Source organism: Trachypithecus francoisi, unplaced genomic scaffold (assembly GCF_009764315.1).
Source record: "Trachypithecus francoisi isolate TF-2019V2 unplaced genomic scaffold, Tfra_2.0 Lachesis_group10, whole genome shotgun sequence".
Lineage (NCBI taxonomy): Eukaryota > Metazoa > Chordata > Mammalia > Primates > Cercopithecidae > Trachypithecus > Trachypithecus francoisi.
The window spans coordinates 74691208-74715172 of record NW_022681455.1 but is presented as its reverse complement, the minus strand read 5'-3'; the positions used below and the strand labels follow the sequence as shown (position 1 = coordinate 74715172).

At 43.7% G+C, this 23965-nt stretch overlaps 1 protein-coding gene across 2 annotated transcripts in view; it reads left to right on the top strand.

The window, feature by feature from the left end:
- PRKCB (protein kinase C beta) overlaps positions 1 to 22032 on the top strand; it is a 391108-nt gene extending 369076 nt beyond the window's left edge. Inside the window, exon 17 of one of the 2 annotated variants that reach the window (XM_033217733.1) lies at positions 21382 to 22032. In XM_033217733.1, coding sequence (XP_033073624.1) covers positions 21382 to 21534 — 153 coding nt within the window. In that variant the 3' untranslated portion in view covers positions 21535 to 22032. Of the gene's footprint in view, positions 1 to 16109; positions 18574 to 21381 lie in introns of those variants that run through there. The other variant, XM_033217732.1, reaches the window with a different exon arrangement.
- Positions 22033 to 23965: the final 1933 nt, after the last annotated feature.

The window sequence follows — 23965 nt, the reverse complement described above, 5'->3', positions numbered from 1 at the left end:
CTTTTCTGCTTTTTATTTATTTGTGTTTTCATTGTTTTTAATTAATTGCCCGTGCTGGTCTCAAACTCCTGGCCTCAAGTGATCCTCCCACCTCTGCCTCTGAAAGTGCTGGGGGTTACAGGCGTGAGTCACTGTGCCTGGCACCTGTGGAGTCTTAAGCGCTAGAGTGTGTGTACAATGATCTTCCCAGTAGTAAACATGGCTCTAGTAGTCTTTTACAATATTATCAATCGGATCATCAATTGTTCTAAAATATGGTCAACCAGATTGTCAAGTGTTCTAAAATATGATGGATCTGATCGTCAATGCTCTCTGAGCAGGGCTCGAGGAGTACAACTTGATGAGAAGTAGACATTAAGAGCCCCTTTCCTCTGCTCCTTACATTGGAGCAACCATCCAGTCCTGTCTAGACATCTCTAGAATGCTCATTCCCTCTTTCCTTCCATTCTAGCCTGTGTCAGGCCTCGCCAACTCCAAACCCACATGTATGACAGACTGATTCCAATCATTTCTGCTCTTGTTACCAATTCTTATCTGCCCTTTACTTAAAACCCATAATTTTGAGGCGTCTGCACATTAGGAAAGACTGAAAACCTAGCAAACTTTTGTAGCTTGCAAAGATCCTTGTGCTATGCTCTGTTAGTATCATTTCCAAAATACTACATGGGTTAACTGATCACATCCCATTGCCCGTATCCTCTGAGAGTCTAAATGCTGAACTGCTTCAGAAACTAAATCATACTCATAGGACTTGGTTTCTCGGCAATTCTGTCATCTGAAAACATTGTTTATGTAGCTGAGGTCAAAAGCTTCAAGTACTGCTTTAATGAGCTGCGATTCTGTTCATGTGACATTCTCTTCCAAACCCAATTGCCCTTTACACTGTATGAGTAAGTGCTTCTGTGTGTGCGTCTGAATGTGTGTGTTTGATGTGCTGACATTTCTGAATTGAATCCAGAAAGTGTAACCTTTGTATGTTTGCTGTTAAAACTCCAAATTCAAGGCTTAAGAAAAGGATCTAACACTTACTCAATATGATTTATTTAAGCACAGAACCTAACTCCCCCAAAGTATCAAATACTCAAGAGAACAATTCCTTTTTGAAAACTGTGATTTAAAGTAATTTTCATAAAACCTTTACTGTTCAAATATATTAGAAAATATATTGAGTTTTTGTCTGCATCGGGCACTGTTTTAACTGCCTTCCGTGCATTGCCTCATTTAATTCTCTCAACCCTATAAGGTAAGGTTATCACCACGTTACAGATGAGGAACTAGAGCTTGGAAAAGTTAAGGCACTCATCCAAGGTCCGGCAACTGGAAAGTGGAGGAGCCAGGACTTGATCCCTGGACTGTACACTGTCCCAAGACCCTTGTAAAGCTTATTAGAAGCACTTCGAGCCCCGGTAAGGTTCGTGGTTGTGGTAACAGGAGAGAGTCATGATAACACCATCAAATGGTGTCTATTACATAATAGAAAAAGACTAAGTATTCTTACAATTCAAATGATTGAAATTTATTTTAAAATATTGCAACAAATAAGTAGCATGTTCACACCTTTTATAATTGGTTGGCAGGATTTTAAAAGATGCGAATCTTATTTGTTCCTTAAGGCTTTGATTTTGAAGCTGACAAAGACAGCCTACATTGACTAACCTCTGAAAGAAGGGCATGGCAGCATTGAAATGAGGCAGTTGAGACAGGCTCATTAAGGAGTAGAGGTTTCCCTGCTCAGTTCTGCTTGTTCTTGTGGGTTATCCAGTGTGTGGAGTTTGCAGAGATCTTAATAAAAATATCAACCTACCTTTATATGCTGACAAACAAATAGCCAAGAGCCATTTGGGACACATAGCTTGGAGTCTGTTTATCTCTCTCCACCTAGCTACACACCCATGAAGAACCCATTTAAACTTCAGATCAAACGAGGCTCCCTTTAGTGGTTGGAATTGGCAGGTTCCTGAGCCAAGTGAAGTTCCTAAATCAGTTGTTGTCTTAGTCCATGTTGTGTTGCCATAACTGAATACCACAGACTAGATAATTTATAAAGAAAAGAAATTTTGTTTCTTACAGTTCTGGAGGCTGGGAAGTCCAAGGGTGAGGGGCTTGCGTCTGGTGAGAGACTTCTTGCTGTGTCATCCCATGACAGAAGGTGAAGGGCAAGAGAGAGTATGCATGCACATGTGTGTGTGTGCATGTATGTGCATATATATGCATATGCATACATGTGTGTGCACATGCAGGGGAAAGATAGGGAGCCAAACTCATCCCTTTTATCTGGAACCCACTCCCAAGATAACGATGTTAAATCCTCATGAGGTGCCACCTCTCAACACTGTTGCATTGGAGATTCATTTTCTAACACATGAACTTTGTGGGGGCAAGTCAACCATAGAACCTACCAAATACATGACTTTGAGATATCCCCTGGCAGAAAAGCCAACGGTTTGAATTGAAATGGTAGATGGGAAGGCCACAGACTGGGAGAGGGCATGAAACTGGTAGCTTCTGTCTGGGAATAACTACTGAAATATCATATAATTAAAGTCAATAGTTGAAAGATGACCTTAGAAGTGGAATTTAACTGCTCCATTCTATAGATGGGCAGAGGCCTAGAGATTTGCCCAAGTGACTTACACAGGGAATATAACAGAACCATGGCAAAATAATCTGGTGCTCCACTTAATGGATACAGGACTTTATTATTTTTATTGTTATTTTGATACTGGTCCATGGTCAAGGGATTGGGGATCCCTGCCCTAAATCATGAGGAAGGTTGAGACCCACGGGTGCCACAGGTTGGTAGCCCTCAGCTTCCTACCACCTCCCAGCACCTCCATAGTCATCTTGACCTCCTTGCCTGGCTTCCATCTCTGTCTTAGCAAATATGTGTTCCCTCCCTCAACTCATGTGAGACTTACCCTCACTCCTGCTCTGGACTCCACCCTCTCGATCCTTCCTGCTTATCTCCCCTGTTTAGTCTGTGTCTACAACTTCTTTATGTTCCTGTGGTTTCAAATAGGAGCCTGATTTAAATTGACTTTTAAGCAAAATATAATGATAGTTAGTATTCAGATGTAGATGGATCATGGTCCCAAGCAATGCCAGCAGGGAAACATTTTTCTATATCCCTTAGGATTACTTTCCCCACTGTGTTGACTTCATTCTTCATTCTCAGAAGGCTTTCTTGGGCACATAGCAACTCCCAACTTATGTCCCATTATAGCTGCAGCTTCTACCTTAAAAAAAGGGCTTCCTTTTTATAAAATCCCAGCAGCCTAGGACTCAATCTTTTTGGAAGACATTGGGTCATATGCCCATCTCTAGGGGAATCGCTTACTGCACCGGGGGGATGGAATAAGCTGATTAGTTGGGCCTGGGTCACCTGCCCCTCTTAGCCAGGGAACTGGATCTAATCCAGACATTTTGAAAAAAGAGAAGGAATGTCCTATCTAAATCATACATTTTGAAAGAAGAGAAGGAATATCTCCTTTAAGAAAAATAAAGCCACTGTCACTAGAAGAAAAGACAATGAATGCCTGATGGCTGGGCAAAAACAGCAGCTGTCCGTTCTGACTCTATCCTGACTGTCTCCTTTGTGCATAAACCTGCTATGTCTTTTTCATGTTAAAAATCCCCTACCTCAAACCTGGGAATCCTCCTTACTACTACTCTTACTACTGCTAGGACTACTACCCTACCTTACTTTGCATACAAATACGCTTTTGAAAGAGTTGCCAGTTCCTGCTGTTTCCACTTGTTGACAATTTATTCTTTCCTCAGTTTGGTGCAATCTGGCTTCTGCTCCCACCATCCTATTGATATTTTTCTCATTGAGTCATCAGTGACCTGAAAACTGCCTCCTTTCATAAGCTGGTCTCGTCTTTCTTGACCTCACTGTATTATTAGGTGCTCTAATCCTTTCCCCTTTGAAAAAATGTGAAAAAATAAAATATTCAAGCAGCATTAAAAGCTACAAAGTGAAATTAAGACTCCCCTCACCCATGGCTCCTAGCTAGGCTTCTTGATTCTCCTTCTTAGAGACACCCACTGCAACCAGGTTCTTGTGTGACCTTCTAGAGAAGATGTGTTCAGGCCCAGAAATAGTCTACATCACACACAAGGATGTTAGCATGCTGTATACAATTTCTGTATCTTGCTTTATTCCCCTCTATCTTGGAGACTGTTTCTTATCTGCACATCTAACTCTACATCACCCTTTGAATAGCTTCCTAGTTTCCTATATAAGTGAATTTATCTGTAGGATAAATGCAGAGTAACTCCTCCTTTTTAAGCCCCTCTTCTCCTTCATTTTTATTACATTGTGTGTCTGTCTTAGTCTGTTTTGTGCTGCTATAAGAATACCTGAAACTGGGGCCAGGTGCAGTGGCTCATGCCTGTAATCCCAGTACTTTGGGAGGCTAATGTGGGCAGATCACTTGAGCCCAGGAGTTTGAGGCCAGCTTGGGGAACGTGGCAAAACTCTGTCTCTACACACAAAAATACTACAAAAATTAACCAGGTGTGGTGGCACATGCCTGTAGTCCCAGCTACTTGGGTGACTAAGGCAGGATTGCTTGAGCCTGGGAGGTCAAGGCTGCGTTGTGATCACAGCTTACTGCAGACACGACCTCCCAGGCTCAAGCAATCCTCCTGCCCAAGTGACAGAGAGACCCTGTCTAAAAAAAAAAAAAAAAAAAAAAAAGTGGATAACTTGTAATGAAAAGAAATGTATTTGGCTAATGGTTCTGGACGGTGGGAAGTCCAAGATCAGGGGCTGTATCTGGGGAGGACCTTCTTGCTGTGTAGTAACCTGATAGAAAGCATCACATGGCAAGAGAGTACACAAGAGAGGGTAACTTAATTTTTAAATAAATTCACTCCCACAGTAATAACATTAATCCAATCACCTCCAAAAGTTCCCACCTCTCAACACTGTTGCCTTGGGGATTAAATTTCTAACACATGAACTTTAGGAGACACATTCAAACCGTATCACCACATTTGCTGATGTTCTTCCTGCCTTCACAGCCACTTCCGATAGAAATTCCAACTCCACGAAGACTTCCAGTGACAATTGAATTTGGAGGGTTGAGACCTGCTCATGACCCAGAAAGGAAAAGAGAAAGCTTACTTTTAGTTTTGTTACAAGTACAGTTTCTTAAAAATAACCACAAAATGCCCCCCGCCCCCCCACCAAATGGCATATGGAAAACAGCGCAGAGATGGTGTGTGAATGTACTTGAAATGTCTTTCTAAGGAAGTGAGGCTTGGGTGGGACTGGAAACACATCCCTTTTGCTCCCCAGGGTACATGTCTTTTTTTCACTTCCTCTAACTGGGAGCCCCAGGGCCTGGCTTTGTCTTGTAGCTTCCTGTCATGATGTACCAGGCTAAGTGGGAAGGTTTCTGTTCTATGTCTTGAGTAGCACTGTCAGATCCTCATTCTGCTTGTAATTGGGATGGGAATATGAGTAGGAATTTGGGGTTTGGCGGAGCTTACAGGACCTCTTTCAAGCCAGAGCACAGCCCTATCAGACTTACTCACTGGACAGGAATAGGTCAGTCAGCCCTCAGCAGCAGCCACCAGCTACCACGTTAAGTATTTGATGTGCATTTTATCAGGTCATTCTCACCCCATCCTACAAGAAACTTGAGCTTAGGGGACTTAGCTAACTTGCTTGAAGGTTGTATAGCTGTGAATTATTGGAGCCAGGATTGGTACCCAGGTCAGCTTAACTTTTAAGTCCATGCCACACAATCAGATACATAGTATGAGGCAATGGGATGTAATGGAAAGCCCACGGGCTTTGGAATTGAACAGATGGGCTCTGGATCTTGGCTCTCCTACTTGACTCCATATGACCCGGAACAAACTGTTAACTCTTAAAATTATCTGTTAAGTAGAGATAATCCTTTTCCTGCCTATCTCACAGCCTTGTGGGAATCAAAGCTATAAAAAGATAGGCAAATAGAAGGGATAATAACTCTTTGAGGGTGAGTTTACTTGAAGCCAGCAATGTGGGTTTACGATGAATGGTGAAGAATAGATAAGAAAAAAAAAGATACTCTGTTGACATGGGAAGATGTTTAGAGTGTATTTCATCTAGTTTCTCTTAAAAAGCAAGGAAAAGAACAGAGTCATGATTCCACCTTTGTCTAAAAACTAAAAAATATCCATTCATCTGTTCATCAGCCATCTAGGATACAGACCAAGATGTTAACATAATACAGAGATTTGGGGTGGCAGGATTAAGAAGGAGTCTTTTGTGTGTTTTAAAATTTTTTATGGCCAGGCGCAGAGCCTCATGCCTGTAATCCTAGCACTTTGGGAGGCCAAGGTGGGCGGATCACGAGGTCAGGAGTTCGAGACCAGCTTGGCCAACATAGTGAAACTCCATCTCTACTAAAAATACAAAAATTAGCTGGGCGTGGTGACGGACGCCTGTAGTCCCAGCTACATGGGAGGCTGAGGCAGGAGAATCACTTGAACCCGGAAGGTGGAGGTTGCAGTGAGCCGAGATGGCGCCACTGCACACCAGCCTGGGTGACAAAGTGAGACTTCATCTCAAAAAAAAAAAAGAAAAGAAAAATTATTACAATTACTGTTTTTTTTGTTTTTTGTTTTTTGTTTTTGAGACAGGGTCTCATTCTGTCACCCGGGCTGGAGTGAAGTGAAACGGTAGTAGCTCACTGCAGCCTCCAACTCCTGGGTTCAAGGGGTTCCCCTTGCCTCAGCCTTTTGAACAGCTGGGACTATAGGCATGCACCACCATGCCTGGCCAATTTTTTAAAAATTCTTTGTAGAGACAAGTTCTTGCTATGTTGCCCAGGCTGGTCTCAAACTCCTGACCTCTAGTGATCCTCCCACATGGGCCTCCCAAAGTGCTGGTATTATAGGCATGAGCCACCATGCCTCGCCTCTTGGTGCTTTTTAATAGCTTGTTGGTTTCTGCGATAAATGTAGGAGAATGATAGAAGAGTCTGGATCTCTTGTCAAATCTAGGATCAAATCATGGTCAGATACTTAAACTCTCTAAACCCATTTTCTCACTGCACAGCAAGGACTTCATAGAGCTTTTGGGGGGATTAAAGGAGATAATGCTTGCAAAACACTTAACACAGTATCTGGCTCATAGTTAGTGCTTAAGATACACTATTATTTGTCCATTTGATAATTTTTTGTGCCTGGGTCTTAGAAGCGCAGTGGTGAATAAAACAGATGTGACTTTGCTCTCTTGTAGCTTACAGTCTAGATGAGAACATAGACAATAAACAGAGAATGAACATATATTAATAATTATAGATTGAGATATACTAGATTTTATTTCTGTGAAAGAAATGAACAGGATATCTTGATACAGAATAACAGGGGGGAACAATGAGGATCCACTTTATTTGAAGGTGATCTGGAACAGCTTCTCTGACAAGGTGCCATTTAAACTGAGATCTGGAGGAAATCAAAACACTGGATATTATTTTTTAATGAAAATTCAGAAAAGCAAGAGCAAAACGAAACAGACTTAGTATCAAACACAAAAGACCCCTCTCCTACTGACTTCCTCCCTAAATAAACATAAGAGGTAAAAGATCCCTGATTGTAAGGGACCTTCGCTATTAGCAGAAAAAGAAGACTCCAGTCTCTCTTTTTTTCTGCCAAAGCCCAGACCACAAACGACTTTTTTAAATGATCAAATGTGTAGGCAGCTTTGTGCATCTGATTGTTCCTGGGTGGGTCCCTCCTGTGTTTGGCTGTGGGAAACTGGAAGGCATAGAAACGACCCTGCGTTTCACTGGATGTGCACATGTAAAAAAGAAAGATGCGTTTGTCGTTTTGCCTAGGCTATGTAACTTGGATGTCTTTTCATTGTGACCTTCTGGTCTTGTTATCCTGAAGGTGCCCTGGTGTCTTGATGGAGGCTAGGCAGGTAGCTTCCCTGAGCCACTAGCCTCATGTTATCAAACTTGGCTAGACAACAGCAGCAGGGAGGAGCCTTATCCTCTCTTCCACCATCTTACCCTGTCCATACCCTCTTTTTACCTCCATTTCTTCTCCAGCTCTTTCCTTTCCTCTTCCAAAGAAGCAGTGTCTCTCTTGCAGGTCCCACTCAAGTGAGAAGTCGCTTCCTCCAGACAGTGTTCCTGGCCCTTCTTGGGTTCCTTTTCTCTGTGCTCAATGGCAGCACCTGTCCCATGGTCCCATGCAGTGGCCTGTGTGTGCATCTGTGTCCTCTGCTAGACCTTAAGCTCAATGGGGACAAGAACAGGTACCCTCTTATGTATCGCCAGCATCCGGCATGCTGCTAGGCAGAGGATCTACAAGACCCAAATATTAGCCTTCCTCATTATCCCTTAGCACCAAAAAACACCTCAAAGCAGCCTCTTGTTTTGGAGTTTTTTTGTTTCATTTTGTTTTGAGACAGGGTCTCACTCTGTCACCCAGGCTGGAGTGCAAAGGCACAATCATAGCTTGTTGCAGTCTAAACCTCCTGGGCTCAAGCGATCCTCCGACTTCAGCCTTCCAAGTAGCTGGGACTACAGCCATGTGCCATCACGCCCTGAGAAGTTTTAAATGTTTTGTAGAGACAGGGTCTTGCTATGTTGCCCAGGCTGGTCTCACACCCCTAGCCTCACTCGATCCTCCTGCTGCCTTAGAGTGTTTTACTAAGATGAAGCATGTTAAAGTGGCATCAGGCTAACCTTAACAGTTTACCCAAATACTCCCATTCTCTTTATTTCTATTTTTCAATTGCTTCCATGATAATTGCTCTCTCATTTAAAATAGCTTTCACAGCTTCTTTTCTTATTACAAAATAATAATAATACCTGATTGTTATGTAAATTTTTAAAAATATAATCAAGCATAAAGGGGAAAAGGAAAAAGATTAAAACCATCTGTAATTCTTCTAATCTCCATAAGCCTGTGTATAAAATGTGTACAGATATTACATATACATTTGTGTATATAATTTATAGAATGGAAAGATATTGTACACACTGTTAGTAATTATATAACTTTGTCATTTCATATTCTCCTACATCTTCTTTTAATTTTTAAAAGTGTTTTGCATGGTAATACATCAAACAGATGTATCATTATTTATTTAACTGTTTTCCCTATTGGTCCATAGTAGATTCCCATTTGTTTTCTCTAAGGATTCTTTGATGAACGCCCTATATCTTGATGGGATAAACCCAGGAGTATAGAGGAGAGGTCAGGAAAAATCTCGTGGAGGAAGTGACACTGCTGTGGAGACAGAAATGATGCACAGGAGATAGCTGGATGGATGGGGAAGGAGTGGGAGCAAGTGCTCCTGGCAGAGGAGATAGCCCGTGCAAGGGCTTGGAGTCACCTCCAAGAGTTCATGAGTGTTCCAGGAACTGGAAATATTTCAGTATGGCTGGAGGGTGTCTCAGGGGGTTGGGGACATGGGTAGGGAAGGGGCTGTTGACCAAGTGTCCAGGAGCAGGTCCTAAATGGCCCCTTAAGCCATGCTAAGGAGTGTGGGCTTTGGGCAATGGGGAGCTATTGCAGATAAGAGCAGGGAAATGGCATAACCCAGTCAGCATCTTTAAAAGATCCCTTTAGCTGGGCATGGTGGTGCGCAGCTGTGGTCCCAAGCTACTCACAAGGCCAAGGCAGGAGGATCCCTTGAGCCCAGGAATTCAAGGTGGCAGTGAGCTATGATCACGCCACTGCACCCCAATCTGGGCAAGAGACCAAAACCTTGTCTCAAAAAACCAAACCAAACAAAACAAAAAAGAGATCCCTGTGGCAGTGGTGACCAAGCCAACTCCACATTCAATAGCAAGACTCTGTTACTAACTCAATGAAACAAATTAAAAGAGAAGAGAAAAAGAAAAAGAGCTTACGTGTAACAGGTCACAGATAAGCTTTTCAAGCTGTCTAGATTCTTAAATTCAGGAGTGTAATTCAACAAATCAACCTTCTTACTCCTCTCCTTCATCCTGAAAGAGGTGCTTGTGGTTTAAATAACCCTGTTGGTTTCTGGCCCCCATTCCTGTTCCAGGAGCCCCATTGATGTACCCTGATGACAAGGGGGTCGGATTTTCTTTTCTTTTCTTTTCTTTTTTTTTTTTGTAAGCTGAGTGAGGCTGAAGTGTTCACCCAAGACAAGTCGGAGAGGCAGGTGCAATCCATGGTGCGTTTTTAATTAGATCCCAGCCACCGAGCTGCCCATACTTCAAGGACACAGCAGGCAGGAAGCTGATCTGGGCTGTGTCTCCCAAGGGCTGACGTCTCCATTTAGGGAGCGCTCTTGAAGCTAATGGTCAGTGACAGCTCCATTTGAAAAACACAGAAACACTTAACAGGGAGGCTGTGATCTGCCAGCCCGGTAAGCCGCTGATTAGCAGGGAAATCACACTCCCTCTGTATCGCACCCCCTTGGTTAACCCCCGTTCTTGCGTCTCCTCTGTGCTATCTCACTTAAAGATTTCATTGTTCTCTGAGACAGGAGGGAGGGGGACAGGGAGAGGGAGGTTGTGGAGCTGCCAGAAGCTGTTTCACTGTCTCCCATCACAGCCTCTGGGGAGGCCCAGGCGAAGCAACAGCCTTCTGGCGTGGATGGGAAATTGATGGTTTTTAAAGAAAAATGGTCCCTGAAGAGGCTTCGTGTCTCAGCTAATGTGCTTCCTACACCGGCTGGCTTGGGTTCCAACACCCAGGCCAAAGAAAACCACGCACAGATCTGCCTTATAGCCACACCAGGATGCCATACCAGCAGTCCCTGCCACCAGCACCTCTTTATCGTCTGCTCCACCTCCCTTTTCTACCGTCCTAGCCACCATTCCTCTCCTGTGGATGACTGCGGCAGTCTCTCCCTGATGCCATGGCCACCAGTCTAGCTCCCCGAACCTCTGCAATCCCCACAGCTGAGGGGACTCCTTGACTTGTCTGCTGGAATTTTGAACTTATCATAAAGGAAAGCAAGTACTAAATTTCCCCTCTCAAGTAGGCTCTACTCCTCATGTTCCTCTCTCACTAAATAGCTCAGGTCAAAAATGTCAGTGTCACCAACAATGCCTCTCTTCCTCTCATACCCCACACCCGATCCATCAGCAAATCTTGTCAACTCTGAATTCAGAACATACCCCACATCTGAATGCATCTTTCCACCCCCCTACCAATCACCTTCCTTCAAGCCCCCGTCATTCTTACCTGGATTATTGTAACTACTTCCTCACTGGTTGCACTGTTTGCATTATTGTCCCCCGCTCATTTAATCTATCCTTGTACACCACACCAGTGATCCTGTTTAAATGTAAGTCAGGGCCAGGTTTGGTGGCACACACCTGGAATTCCAGCACTTTGGGAGGCTGAGGTGGGAGGATCACTTGAGGATAGGAGTTCGAGACCAGCCTGGGCAACAGAGCGAGACCCCCCCCCAACACACACCCCGTGTTTACAAAAAAAAAAAAAAAATTAGTCCTGCGTGGTGATGTACACCTGTAGTCCTAGCTACTCATGAGGTTAAAGTGGGAGGATCGCTTGAGCCCGGGAGTTTGAGGCTGCAGTTAGCTGTGATCATGCCTCTGACTCAAGCGTGGGCAACAGAGCAAGACCATGTCTCTAAAACAATGAAATACTATAAAAACAAAACATACGTCATCATGTCATTCGGGGCTCTACGTTCTCCAGCAGTTTCCCATTGAGCTGAGATGAAAATCCACTGTCCATCAAGGACATCAAGGATGCTGCTCTGGCTCATGGTCCACTCTGTGGCCCCTTGGTCGCTCTGCTCTGGACATACTGACCTCATTGCTGCTTGGTGGCTATGCCAGGTGAGCTCTGTCGGGGCCTTTGCACTTGCAGCTCCCCCTGCCTAGGGTGCCTTCCGTCCTGACATCCAAAAGGCACCCTCTCTCACTCCACTGAGGTCTTGCTCAAAGGTCATCTCCTCCAAACTGAAAATGGCATCACTCTCACGCCATCCCTTGGCCTTTCTTTTTTTTCTTTACTTTTTTTGTTTTTTTTATTTGGGACAGAGTCTCACTCTGTCACCCAGTTTGTAGTGCAGTGGCTTGATCTCTGCTCACTGCGACCTCTGCCTCCTGGGCTCGAGTGATCCCCCCACCGCAGCCCACCTGAGTAGCCGGGACCACAGGTGTGCACCACCACACCCAGCTAATATTTGTATGTTTGGTAGAGACGGGGTTTCACCATGTTGCCCCGGCTGGCCATGAACTCCTAAGCTCGAGTGATCCACCAGCCTCGGCCTCCCAAAGTGCTGGGATTACAGGCGTGAGTCACCCCGCCTTGCCTTGGCTTTATTTTTCTTAACATCACTTATCTCTCTCTGGCACTAAAATATATATTCACATGTACAGTTACGGTCTCGTTTGTTTGTTGCTTCTCTTCCCCAGTAAAATGTAAGTTCCATGAAGCATGGATTTTGTATCATTTTCTACTAGCACAGAGCCTGGCACATAGTGAGTACTCAAGAAATCCGTCTGAATGAGAAAATGAATAAACAAAGAAATGAATCTGGACAGCAATCCTAACCACTCTGAGTTTACCCTGAGGGGGCATCCTTCTGTGGGAGTTTCCCTCCACTGGCCAGCAGAATAGACCCCAGGTCTTGATACTGTGTCAGAGAGTTCTCATTTTCTGAGACCTGAAGCCAAGATAACAAGAACAGCAGAAGCAATTTAGCTTGGAATGACAAATAGGTTTCCTTAAGTCTGACAAGAGTCATTTAAAACTTCAAGACTGTTTCCTTAGTATTTAAAACTTAAACACCATGAAACCGCCCTATTATAGGAAACATATGCTATCTGTCTGTAGGGATTTGGAGTAGAAAATGGGAACTAAATAATACTTGCAGCCATGATGCGTTGATCACATACTCAGTACCTGTTGCTTGCATTCTCTCACTTTATCCTCATATCACAACCCCAATGTGATAGGAATTAAAATTGCTCCCCTTTTACAAAAGAGGAAACTGAGACTTTAAGGAATTTGCCCAGAATTGCACAGATAGTGGGCAGCATAGTGCCGGGGTTTGAATTCAGTCTACAGACTCACTTTTTTTTCTTTCTTTGAGACAGAGTTTCCCTCTTGTTGCCCAGGCTGGAGTGCAGTGGTGCCATCTCAGCTCACTGCAACTCCCACCTCCCGGGTTCAAGTGATTCTCCTGCTTCATCCTTCCGAGTAGCTGGGATTACAGGCACCTGACACCACACCTGGCTGTTTTTGTATTTTTAGTAGAGACGGGATTTCACCATGTTGGCCAGGCTGGTCTCGAACTCCTGACCTCAGGTGATCCACCCTCCTCGGCCTCCCAAAGTTCAGGGATTACAGGCATGAGTCACCACACCCATCCCCAGACTCACTTTTACTCAGATAAGAAGTGAGCAGGAGGCAGAGGCTCTTGGAGACCTCAGTCCCTTGCATGCACAGCAAATACTTCTGCTTCCCTCAACAAAAAGGCTTTGAAGAAGAGCATGCACCTCTTGACTTTTTCAATGTACCTTCACTCTTCCAGCAACTGAAGTTCAGTGGCAGCCCTGCATTTCTCATCAGTATCACCCCAGTTGCCAACTGCAATGATCCCTTTTCAGCAACTCTCCTATTTGACCTCTTAAAGATATTTTAGTTATACCAGTGCCCTTCTCCTGGGATTCCTCTTAGTCCTTAGCTTGGCTGATACTGTTCTCTCCTGGTTCTCCTCGTGCTGTCCTAAGACACTTTAAGGGACATTTTTATCATGGGCAAATGGAAATAAAACATCTATTTCACAGAGTTGTTACGTGAATGAAAAAGGTCATATATGCAAAAACACTTGGCAAATGTCTGTTTCACTGAAAGTGCTCACTAGTTTTTATTTCTCTTGTTATCTCTTTCCACTCCCCATATTCTGTGCTGGAAAAAAAAAAAAAAAAGGTTTTTCAAGAGCTCTCTCCTCCTGTGCTTTTTTTTTTTTTTTTTTTTTCCTTTTTTGAGTCAAGGTCTCCATCACCGCCCAGGCTGGAGTGCAGTGGTGCAATCTCTGCTCCCTGCAACCTCCACCTCGCGGGATCAAGCAATTCTCTCACCTCAGTTTCCTGAGTAGCTGGGACTACAGGCATGCACCACCACACCCAGCTAATGTTTTAAAGACAGGGTTTTGCCATGTTGGTCAGGCTGGTTTCAAAATCATGACCTCAGGTGATCTGCCCACTTTGGCCTCCCAAAGTGCTGGGATTACAGGTGTGAACCACCACGCCCGGCCCAGAACCTGTGCTTCTGACTTCTTCTGGTCATCACCGGGACTCTCATTGGCCTCTCAAAGTCTTTGTTCAAAATGGAATTAATCATCTTTCTCAGTTTTCCCACTTTCTCTCAGTTCATACAACCACAGTCTCTGTTATTCAAACCAGAGACTTCATCATCCCCATCCTTGTCTTCCCACCAGCCGCTTCCCCACTCCATTAGTCAATCAGCCACCAGGCTGCCACCATAGTTGTAATATTTATTTATTTATTTATTTATTTATTTATTTATTTATTTTGAGAGAGAGTCTTGCTCTGTCACCCAGGCTGGAGTGCAGTGGCATGATCTCAGCCCACTGCAACCTCTGCCTCCCGGTTCAAGTGATTCTCCTGCTTCAGCCTCCTGAGTAGCTAGGACTACAGGCGCCCTTCACCATGCCTGGCTAATTTTTGCATTTTAGTAGAGATGGGGTTTCACCATGTTGGCCAGGCTGGTCTCAATCTCCTGACCTCGTGATCCACCTGCCTCGTCCTCCCAAAGTGCTGGGATTACAGGTGTGAGCCACCGTGCACGGCCACTCTGCTTGTAAAATGGAGCCAGAAACTTGTGCTCTGATGTCAGATGGACCTGATTCATCTTGCTCTGCTATTGGTTCACTGTGCGACCTTGAACAAATTACATAATCTCCCTGGTCTCAGTTCCCTCATCTATAAAATGGAGATGATAACACCCACTTCATAGGGCCATTGGGAAGATTAAATAAGGTAATGCAAGTAAAGAACTTTTCAGTAAAGAGCATTTTGCACTGGCATATAGCAAATGATTCATAAATATCGACAGTCATGGTTATTATTACTACTATTACTATTATAGTATTAGGTTGTGGTTACCCCCTATAGCTACTGTGTTGGAAACGCATAGAGCTTTTGTGCAAATGGGTTTTGCTGGCAAAGAACAAGGGACCCCAAATTAGTGGTTTGCCCCTTCTCATTAGGTGGGAATTAGCATGTACAGGTGTGAGCACTCGTGCATGCATGCACACACGTACACACATGTACATGCACATATGTGTTATAACTCTGCCTCAGATAGGGGCCTTTTTGTATAGAAAGACCAGCAGGATGGGTGAGAAATGGCAACTATTTTCTCTCTAGAACCTGATTGCTTCACCAAACAATGGTTTGTATTTCCTCCCACATTCCTCCTTCCTAATTGAAGAGGGAGTGACCGAATTTACCTCCTGGTACGTTGCAATTAATGGTCAATGACTGCTCCAGCTAACCAGGAGCCTCGTGGTTGCCCAGGCGTTGCAAGCATCAAACCCAGATCTCCATTGGGATCTTCCTCCATTGGTTGGAGTTTATAAATTGTATTCTGTTGAGTTGGAAAACATCCACTGCTCCTGATTGAGAGCTGGAGGACAGCACTTTGAGGGGTCTGCTGCTATAAATACTGGGATCTCCCAGGTGATGTATAAATGGGTCATTACTTTGCATCTTGCACCCCCTGAAACATCTCAGATGCCTTGATCCCATGTATTCCAACAGATGAGCTTGGCTGACTTCTCGGGGTGGGTTGGGGGGACATGCCACATGCCTCTGGCCCCACCATCTCATGCCTTTGCCATCCATCTCCTGACTGCCCAGAAGGACACCAGGAACGGCTCATGAGCTACAAAAACTGAAGGTCGGGAACCCAAGGTCGTGCACCAAAGGTCATGAGAATTTTGCATTTTATGTTGCTCTCATTTCTGATCATTTGAAACAACCTCTCTGAGTTTCTGAAAGGGAAGGGATTGGAGAGAAGCACACCCGATTATGCTAGGTTCTGTTTTATTTTGGCTTTTGTTTTTGTTTTTTTTCCCACCCACCACAAGTTCTTTTCTTCCCCTCTCATAGTGTGGGCGAAATGCTGAAAACTTCGACCGATTTTTCACCCGCCATCCACCAGTCCTAACACCTCCCGACCAGGAAGTCATCAGGAATATTGACCAATCAGAATTCGAAGGATTTTCCTTTGTTAACTCTGAATTTTTAAAACCCGAAGTCAAGAGCTAAGTAGATGTGTAGATCTCCGTCCTTCATTTCTGTCATTCAAGCTCAACGGCTATTGTGGTGACATTTTTATGTTTTTCATTGCCAAGTTGCATCCATGTTTGATTTTCTGATGAGACTAGAGTGACAGTGTTTCAGAACCCAAATGTCCTCAGGTAGTTTGGAGCATCTCTATGAGATGGGATTATGCAGATGGCCTATGGAAAATGCAGCTGCATAATTAACACATTATCAAAGTCCTCTTACAATTTGTTTTCCGCAGCATGTCAGCTAAGTAGACCCAATGGGGAGAGAAAATGCCTGCTTTCTTTCCCTCTTTTTCTGCACTGCCATATTCACCCCAAACCATCCAATCTGTGGATAATTGGATGTTAGCAGTACTCTTCTACTTCCGGGCCTGGAGCTTGGCTTGTATCCAAGTGTATGGTTGCTTTGCCTAAGAGGAATCCCTCTATTTCACCTGTTCTGGAGGCACCAGACCTTGAAAAGAACATGCTCAAAATAAAATGTTACTTGTTATTTTTTTAAACTCAAAGTTAAAGTTATCAAAGTTCTAAAATTCCAAGAATGTGCTTTTAGACAGTCTCAGTCTAAAAGCACTTCAAGGGGTCAAAGGGCAACCAGCTTGGGTGCTACCTCAGTGTTGTAGTTTCTGATACTTTATGTCTTTGATCACTCTCATCCCCAAACTACTTGAAAAGGGCATTTGGCACCACTCCCTGAAAAAACACAGTCACTCTAGCAAGGCCCCAAAAGGGCCCTGGTTTTACATTGCATTTCGAACTTTATTTGCTTTGGGGTTTTGTTTCTGTTGATGTTCAAATGCAAAAAAAAAAAAAAAAAAAAAAAGTGACTCACATTGTTACACATGCTTTAAAATATGTGTTCAAATGTTATTAACCACATTGACGACCTGCTTTGATTTAACCGAGAAGACGGCTGCGGAGCCTAGCAGACTCAGGCCTGCGGGAATGGGATTTGTCTAGATTTGTTACTGGCTTTAGAAAGCTAATTAAGTGCTCTGAAAAAGACACCGTTTCTTGAAACAAAGATGGTTGTATTCCTCACTTTGATGTTGTTTTGCAAGATGTTTGTGGAAATGTTCATTTGTATCTGGATCTCTGTTATGTGCCATTTTTCTTCTAGCATCGAGATACAATAAAAAAAAAAAAAAAGAAAAGAAGAAGAAATACTATTTCAAGGAAAGCTGATCTTTTTGAAAAACGTGGACCTAAACTACAAAGTGGGAACTGAGGAGGGAACTCAGGAGAAAGGAACTAACTGTGGAGCTTTAATCTCGGCCCCAGTGTTCAACTACTCAGAGAGGCGGGGGCTGTGGCCCATTCAGGGGCTGCCAGTGGCCTGTAGTGGGGTGGGAAGACCTGGCCAGAGCCAACGAGGATATTGGAGCCCAAAGTCAAGTTTAGAGACCAGCTGGGAACATGAATGGGGCTCTTGATTTTCTTATCAAAATCACCACTCCTCCCAGCTTGGACTAAATATTCTTTCTAGCAAACAGCTTTGCAAGCTCCCTAAAGCCCAAGGAAACCCTTGGGTGGGAGAAATTTCACTCCTGTCTGAGCGGATTAAGACAGCAGGTGACTCCTCCTCCTTACCTGCCGTGTCCTGCTATTCTCAGGCAGCTCTAAAGAGAATTCTTATCACAGTTCAAGTGATTTCCAGAAGTTCCAGGGCTTCTGAGAGACCATCAGGGAAATTTTAACAACTTGACAAATGTCCTTGAAGTAAGATGTCTCATCTTTACGGAAAAATGGGGTTTAGACTTCTGCTTAGGCAAAGTCTCCTGCAGTTCATCCTTCTCTGTCCTCTTCCTGCTTCAGGCTTGGGGATCGTCCCTGCTGTCCCCACTATGGTGGCAATCAGGACCTAAGGTGAAGCAAACTGGAAGTTCTAGCTGGCAAGTTTAGGCAATTAGAGAAGGAGGAAAATCGGAGCAAAGCCCCCTCACTTTATCGTTGAGAAACTGGCATCTGGAAAGAGGAAGGAACTTGCCCAAAGTCAGTCAACTGGGATAAAAACCTGGGTGTCCTGATCCTCAGTGCAGGGCACTTTCTGCTCTGTAGCAAGGCAACAGGCATCTCTGAGCCAGGCCCACCAACAGGCAAGATTTGAGGTCTCTCATCTGGTGGTTGGCTCATGATCTCATTTTGCTTGGACACGCTCTCAGGAAGATGAAAACCATGGAGAAACACTAGGCCATTGACAAATGATCTGAGACAACTTTAGAAAACAATGTAGGATGGATGGAAAGAGAAAGAGAGAGAGAGAGAGAAAGAAGAAAAAGAAAGAACGAAAGAAGGAAGGAAAGAAGGAAGGAAGGAAGGAATATAGTGTGTTTATATAATGCACTCAACATTTTCCAAATTCTTGCCATTATTTTTCAAAAGCTTAATAGTTTGCAGAAATAGATACTCAAGTCAAATCTCTTTTAGAGAAACTTTCCATGGAAAGTCAGAATTTCTACCACTTCCTTTTCTATCCACATTTCCAGTGCAGAAGAAACTGAGAAACAGAGTTTTTTTAAGAGAGGACAGGGCCATAGCCACAAGGGCCTTCTTGGGGGATTAATGGGAGGTCAGTAGAATTAATAACCCTCCTTGGATGAGTGCTACTGTTCTCACGTGGCTTCAGATGCTATCAGCCTCAAAGAAATGATCTCAACAGAGAAGCTCATTCCCTCCCAACTTCTGTGGTAAAATCCAGGAGTATTTTCTCTGGGGATGTGCCCACAGGGCAAAGTCCATAAAGGCAAGTCCTGTCTGGACCTTGTGGTTATCTGAAGCATTAGCCATCACCAGCACAACAAAGGGGACAGGGCTTTCCAAGGTGGGGCTGGTCAGAAGGTAATGTTTACTAAGATGCCCACAGGCAGGGAAAGCGAAATAGGGTTGATGACACCAGGGGAGACCTAAAAAAAAGGCAGGTTTGTGTCTTCTAGCTCCAAATGTACCTGCCTTTTAGCTCACACACTGTCCTGGAGTTCTCCGACCTTTAAGGGCCCTAACACAGTTCAGTTTATAAAGGGGTTCAAAAGGGACAGTGGCCCATGTGGAAGACCTTTAGGATCAATGGGAATACATTCCATTGTTTTGCCTCAGAGTAAAGTTTCTGGCTCGGGGGTAATTATAAGTTGTAAAAAGGATAGAGGTATATCCCAAGTCTTCCTTTATTCCACAAATAATTACAAACAACCTACTGTGTGCCAGGCACTCTTCTTGGCACTGGAAATATAGTAGTGAAGAACCTGATGAGGACCCTGTTTATTGTTGCTCTCCAAGAAATTCTCCAAGAATACTGTTTCTTGGAGAGAAATAATAAATAAACAAGACAATTTCTGAAAGCAATAAGTGCAATCAAGATAATTAAAGGATGCTAAAGTGTGACTCATGGGGATTGGGAGAGAGATGCACAGACAATATTAAAGAGGAGACATTCGAGCTTTGCTGTGAACACCGGAAGTAACACACCGAGCGCCTGGGGGATGGAAATTCCTGTAGCACCCCGCAGGCTAACAGCAGACAGAACAAGACAAACAGGGCAGGTGGGACATGGTAGAGATGGACCCCAGGAAACAGCTCTGTCAGCATCTTAACCTGCTCCACTCTAGCCACACATACCCACGTGCACTCCTGAGACCTGTGTGTCCACCTCACTCCCCGACTCTCACACAGACACGGCAAGAGTAAGGAGGGAACTCCATAGAGACATTTTACCTATCTCAGGGGAGCAGCCACAAAGAAGCAAGTCTTGTAAAAGGTGGTTTGCAAAGGAGAGTGAACCCAGCAATGAGAGATCCTTAACAGCTAGTGCCCATTAGGGGGCTAAACCTAAAGGGCACTAAACCTGACATTTCTTTTCTAAGTGTTGATGGCTCAAATGCTCATGAGTTAGTCAATACTTACCGACCCCCTGGCCTTTATAATCTGACACAACTTTGGCTGCAGCCCGGGAATGTGCAGGGCACTAGTGAATCCAAGGCCTTCTTCTCTGGTTGTCTTGTAATAAAACAGCCATTGGGCTGTCCCTCCAGTCCGAGGGACTGAGATGAGGCCTATGTAGCAGCGATGTTGTCAGGTAAAAATCAGGAACCCTCTGAAATCTTGGGCATGCCGCCCTGCCTGCTTGTGCCTCGGTTCTCTCATATGTCATATATAGGAGGTGAGGACTCCAACTCTACCTGCCCCAGGTGGGTGTGGTGATGATGAGAAAAGACAAGAGGCTTGCAAGGACCCTAAGGAGGTTGGCGCATCATACAGATTCCTTTATTAGCCCACATTCTGATGTTCCCTGGTGAGACTTGCCCCAAACAATTGCTGGTAAACAGGAGTTAATTTCTTCCCCACCTCCCTACTGAACAAAAAAAGAAATGTCAGACTTACTAGGAGAATCGAGTTACTTTGAGTTTATTTTGTTTTGTTTTATTTTGTTTTAAGGCTCCCCTTACACACCTTCCTTTAAGCTTTGGGTTTTCTCTCATAGTTTGTTGACTAAATACATGCTAAAAATGTCTTTGGAGAGAACTTCTGCCTGATAAAGACCCAATTCTAGTCTGTGGGTGGATTTTCGAGCTGACAGTGGTCAATTCCTTTCATTAAGCAGTGATCTGATTTCTCCACATGGTCATTCTGCCTTCTTGGGGGCAGAGTAGATGGGCAGCAGTTCACCTTTTCAAAGAAAGAGGTCTTCTAGCCACCTGGGCTGCTACTGAATGGTTTTCTCCAGGACGCTATACCTAATGGTTATTTCTATAACATTAAGCATGGTAATAAGTAGCTTCCAATTCAATTCATCCTAAAGCCAAAGAAAATACACCACACACACACACACACACACACACACCCCACTTTATGACAATTCTTACAGAAATTCAATGACATTTCTTTTCTTAGAAAATTTCCACCACGTTTCTATCCCCAAGCCAACATACAATGTGAAATGAAAGCTAGTACGTGGAGTGCAGCTGCTAAAAGTTTTCAGCACAGGGCTCTTTCTGACTCTGCTCATGAGACGGCATCAGCCACCCAATGACTGGTGTATCTTGGTCCTGTGTCTTTCTTCTTATGCTGTGTTAATGTGTTTACTTTCCATTTGGCAGAGAGACAAGAGAGACACCTCCAACTTCGACAAAGAGTTCACCAGACAGCCTGTGGAACTGACCCCCACTGACAAACTCTTCATCATGAACTTGGACCAAAATGAATTTGCTGGCTTCTCTTACACTAACCCAGAGTTTGTCATTAATGTGTAGGTGAATGCAAACTCCATCATTGAGCCTGGGGTGTAAGACTTCAGGCCAAGCGTACGTATCAATTCTAGTCTTCCAGGATTCACGGTGCACATGCTGGCATTCAACATGTGGAAAGCTTGTCTTAGAGGGCTTTTCTTTGTATGTGTAGCTTGCTAGTTTGTTTTCTACATTTGAAAATGTTTAGTTTAGAATAAGCGCATTATCCAATTATAGAGATACAATTTTCCAAACTTCCAGAAACTCATCAAATGAACAGACAATGTCAAAACTACTGTGTCTGATACCAAAATGCTTCAGTATTTGTAATTTTTCAAGTCAGAAGCTAATGTTCCTGGTAAAAGTTTTTACAGTTATTCTATAATATCTTCTTTGAATGCTAAGCATGACCAATATTTTTAAAAATTGTGAGTAAGCTTTGCAGTTACTGTGAACTATTGTCTCTTGGAGGAAATTTTTTGTTTAAGAATTGATATGATTAAACTGAATTACTATATGCAAGCTCTTGTTTATATGTCTTTTCTTAAATGGATCATGTTACAGAGGTTACAAACTGAAGATCCAGTTTGTAGCCATTAGATAAGCTTAATTTTACTCACACGGAATTTTATTTAATTAAAACCATTGTGAACATGAAAAAATAAGATACTTTATATAAATTCCTGTACTTTTAGAGTCCCTTGAAAAAAGAAACAAAAGACTAGCAGCTCTAAGCCCATGTTTCCACATGGAAATAATTCTACAGAACTGAGAAATGCTCTCTCCTTTAAAAGCAGTGTATGTTCTCATTTTGCCACAGTCTCCACCACCCCCTGTTGTCTTATACCCTCCATCCACTTCCCTGGCTGCTGTAGCCACTTGAGGTTGAGACCTCTGTCATTCGTGAGTCACAGGTTTGAGGACCTTCATATTTTCTTGTGCCCTTAATCAGGGTATGTGCATAGTCATCCACTCAATGTGATTTGTGTTTATTAAGCTTATGTATCTAGCACAAAGTACATAAGATTTTATTCCAGCCATGACAAAAGTCAGGAAAGAGGCTGGTGTCAGTACCGAGGGAACCCTTTGTTTGTTGTCCATGAGGATGTTGCTGTTTGTAAAATGACTTACCTTTTACTTATATTCTCCTAATTTAGCTTAGCACCTGCCAAAAAAGGGTGGGGGGTTATAAGCCGTTTTTTTGTTTGTTTTTGTTTTTTTTTCAACAGCTTGTGCAGGGAGGCCCAAGAGAAGAGGGAGAAATAAGGGAGACTGCTTCTAAACCCTGCTGGCATGATAAGGAGCTACACACTCTCACAGCAGAGTGGCACAGTACTAAATCACTGGGTGTCAACCTGATACCTTCTTCTCTGAATAAAGTCATGCTTCTTTTTTCTTTTCAAAAGATAGAGTAATCCAATCTGTAGCACATGCCTTTGTAGCTGCTAAGGCTAGTGGGTAGCAGAAAAGAGCAAACCTGTTCACGCTACGTACATTATGACTCTCTACAGCGTGTATTCATCTCTTCCCTTCTTGAAAAAGCCTCAGTAAATGGAGCACTGGAAAGATACAGTGAATCCATTTATCTTACCTAGTGCACTAATCTTTGCAGCATTTTAGAAACTCTGCCAGTTAAAGTTGGCTGAAGCCCATTTAAACTTCAGGAAGAAACTGTGTTCTAGGCATCACATTTAGAAAATAAAAATACCTGGGATTCTACAGATGTTTGAACATGCATTCCATTTAAGACAGTATTATATAGAAGAGGTTACCATTGCTGCCTCTTATTCCTCCTCGTTCCATGCCAGCTTCTCAAACTTTTCCCCTCTGCCAGATATAAATCCATCTTTCATTTAATAAATATTGAGCCCCAACTCTGAGCCAAGCACAGTTCTGGGTACTGGTGTTATAGAGACCAATAAGATAGTCCAGGACTCCCCACTTGTAGGGACAACATGGCTGCAGAAATCCTGGCCTGTCATCCTCCTAGGATCATGTCCAGTGAGAAAGAGTGGGAGGTCCTATAAAAGTGTTGTAGTTTACTCCAGTTGACTTGGCCCGGTCACATGTGCATTCCTGAGCCAAGAACTGTGGGTGGAGCGGGGAGGCAAGTGAGGTGCTTTGATTGGCCAAACCTAAGTTGTATTAGCTATTACTGTGTAACAAGTTACCCCAAAACTTTAAAGCAATAAACATTTATGACCTCTCAATGTCTGTGGATCAGGAATCTGGGTGTGGCTTAGGTAGTATAAAGTCTGTCATGAGGATGTGGTTAAGCTATTGACCAGAGTTGTAGTCACACGTGAAGGTTCAGCTGGGGGAAGATGGGATTCATTTCCAAGCTTACTCACATGGTTGTTGGCGACCCCAGTTCCTCACTTCATAGTTCCCTCCACAGGGCTGCCTCTGGACATGGCAGCTGGCTTCTCCTAGGGCACATGATTCAAGTGAGGGT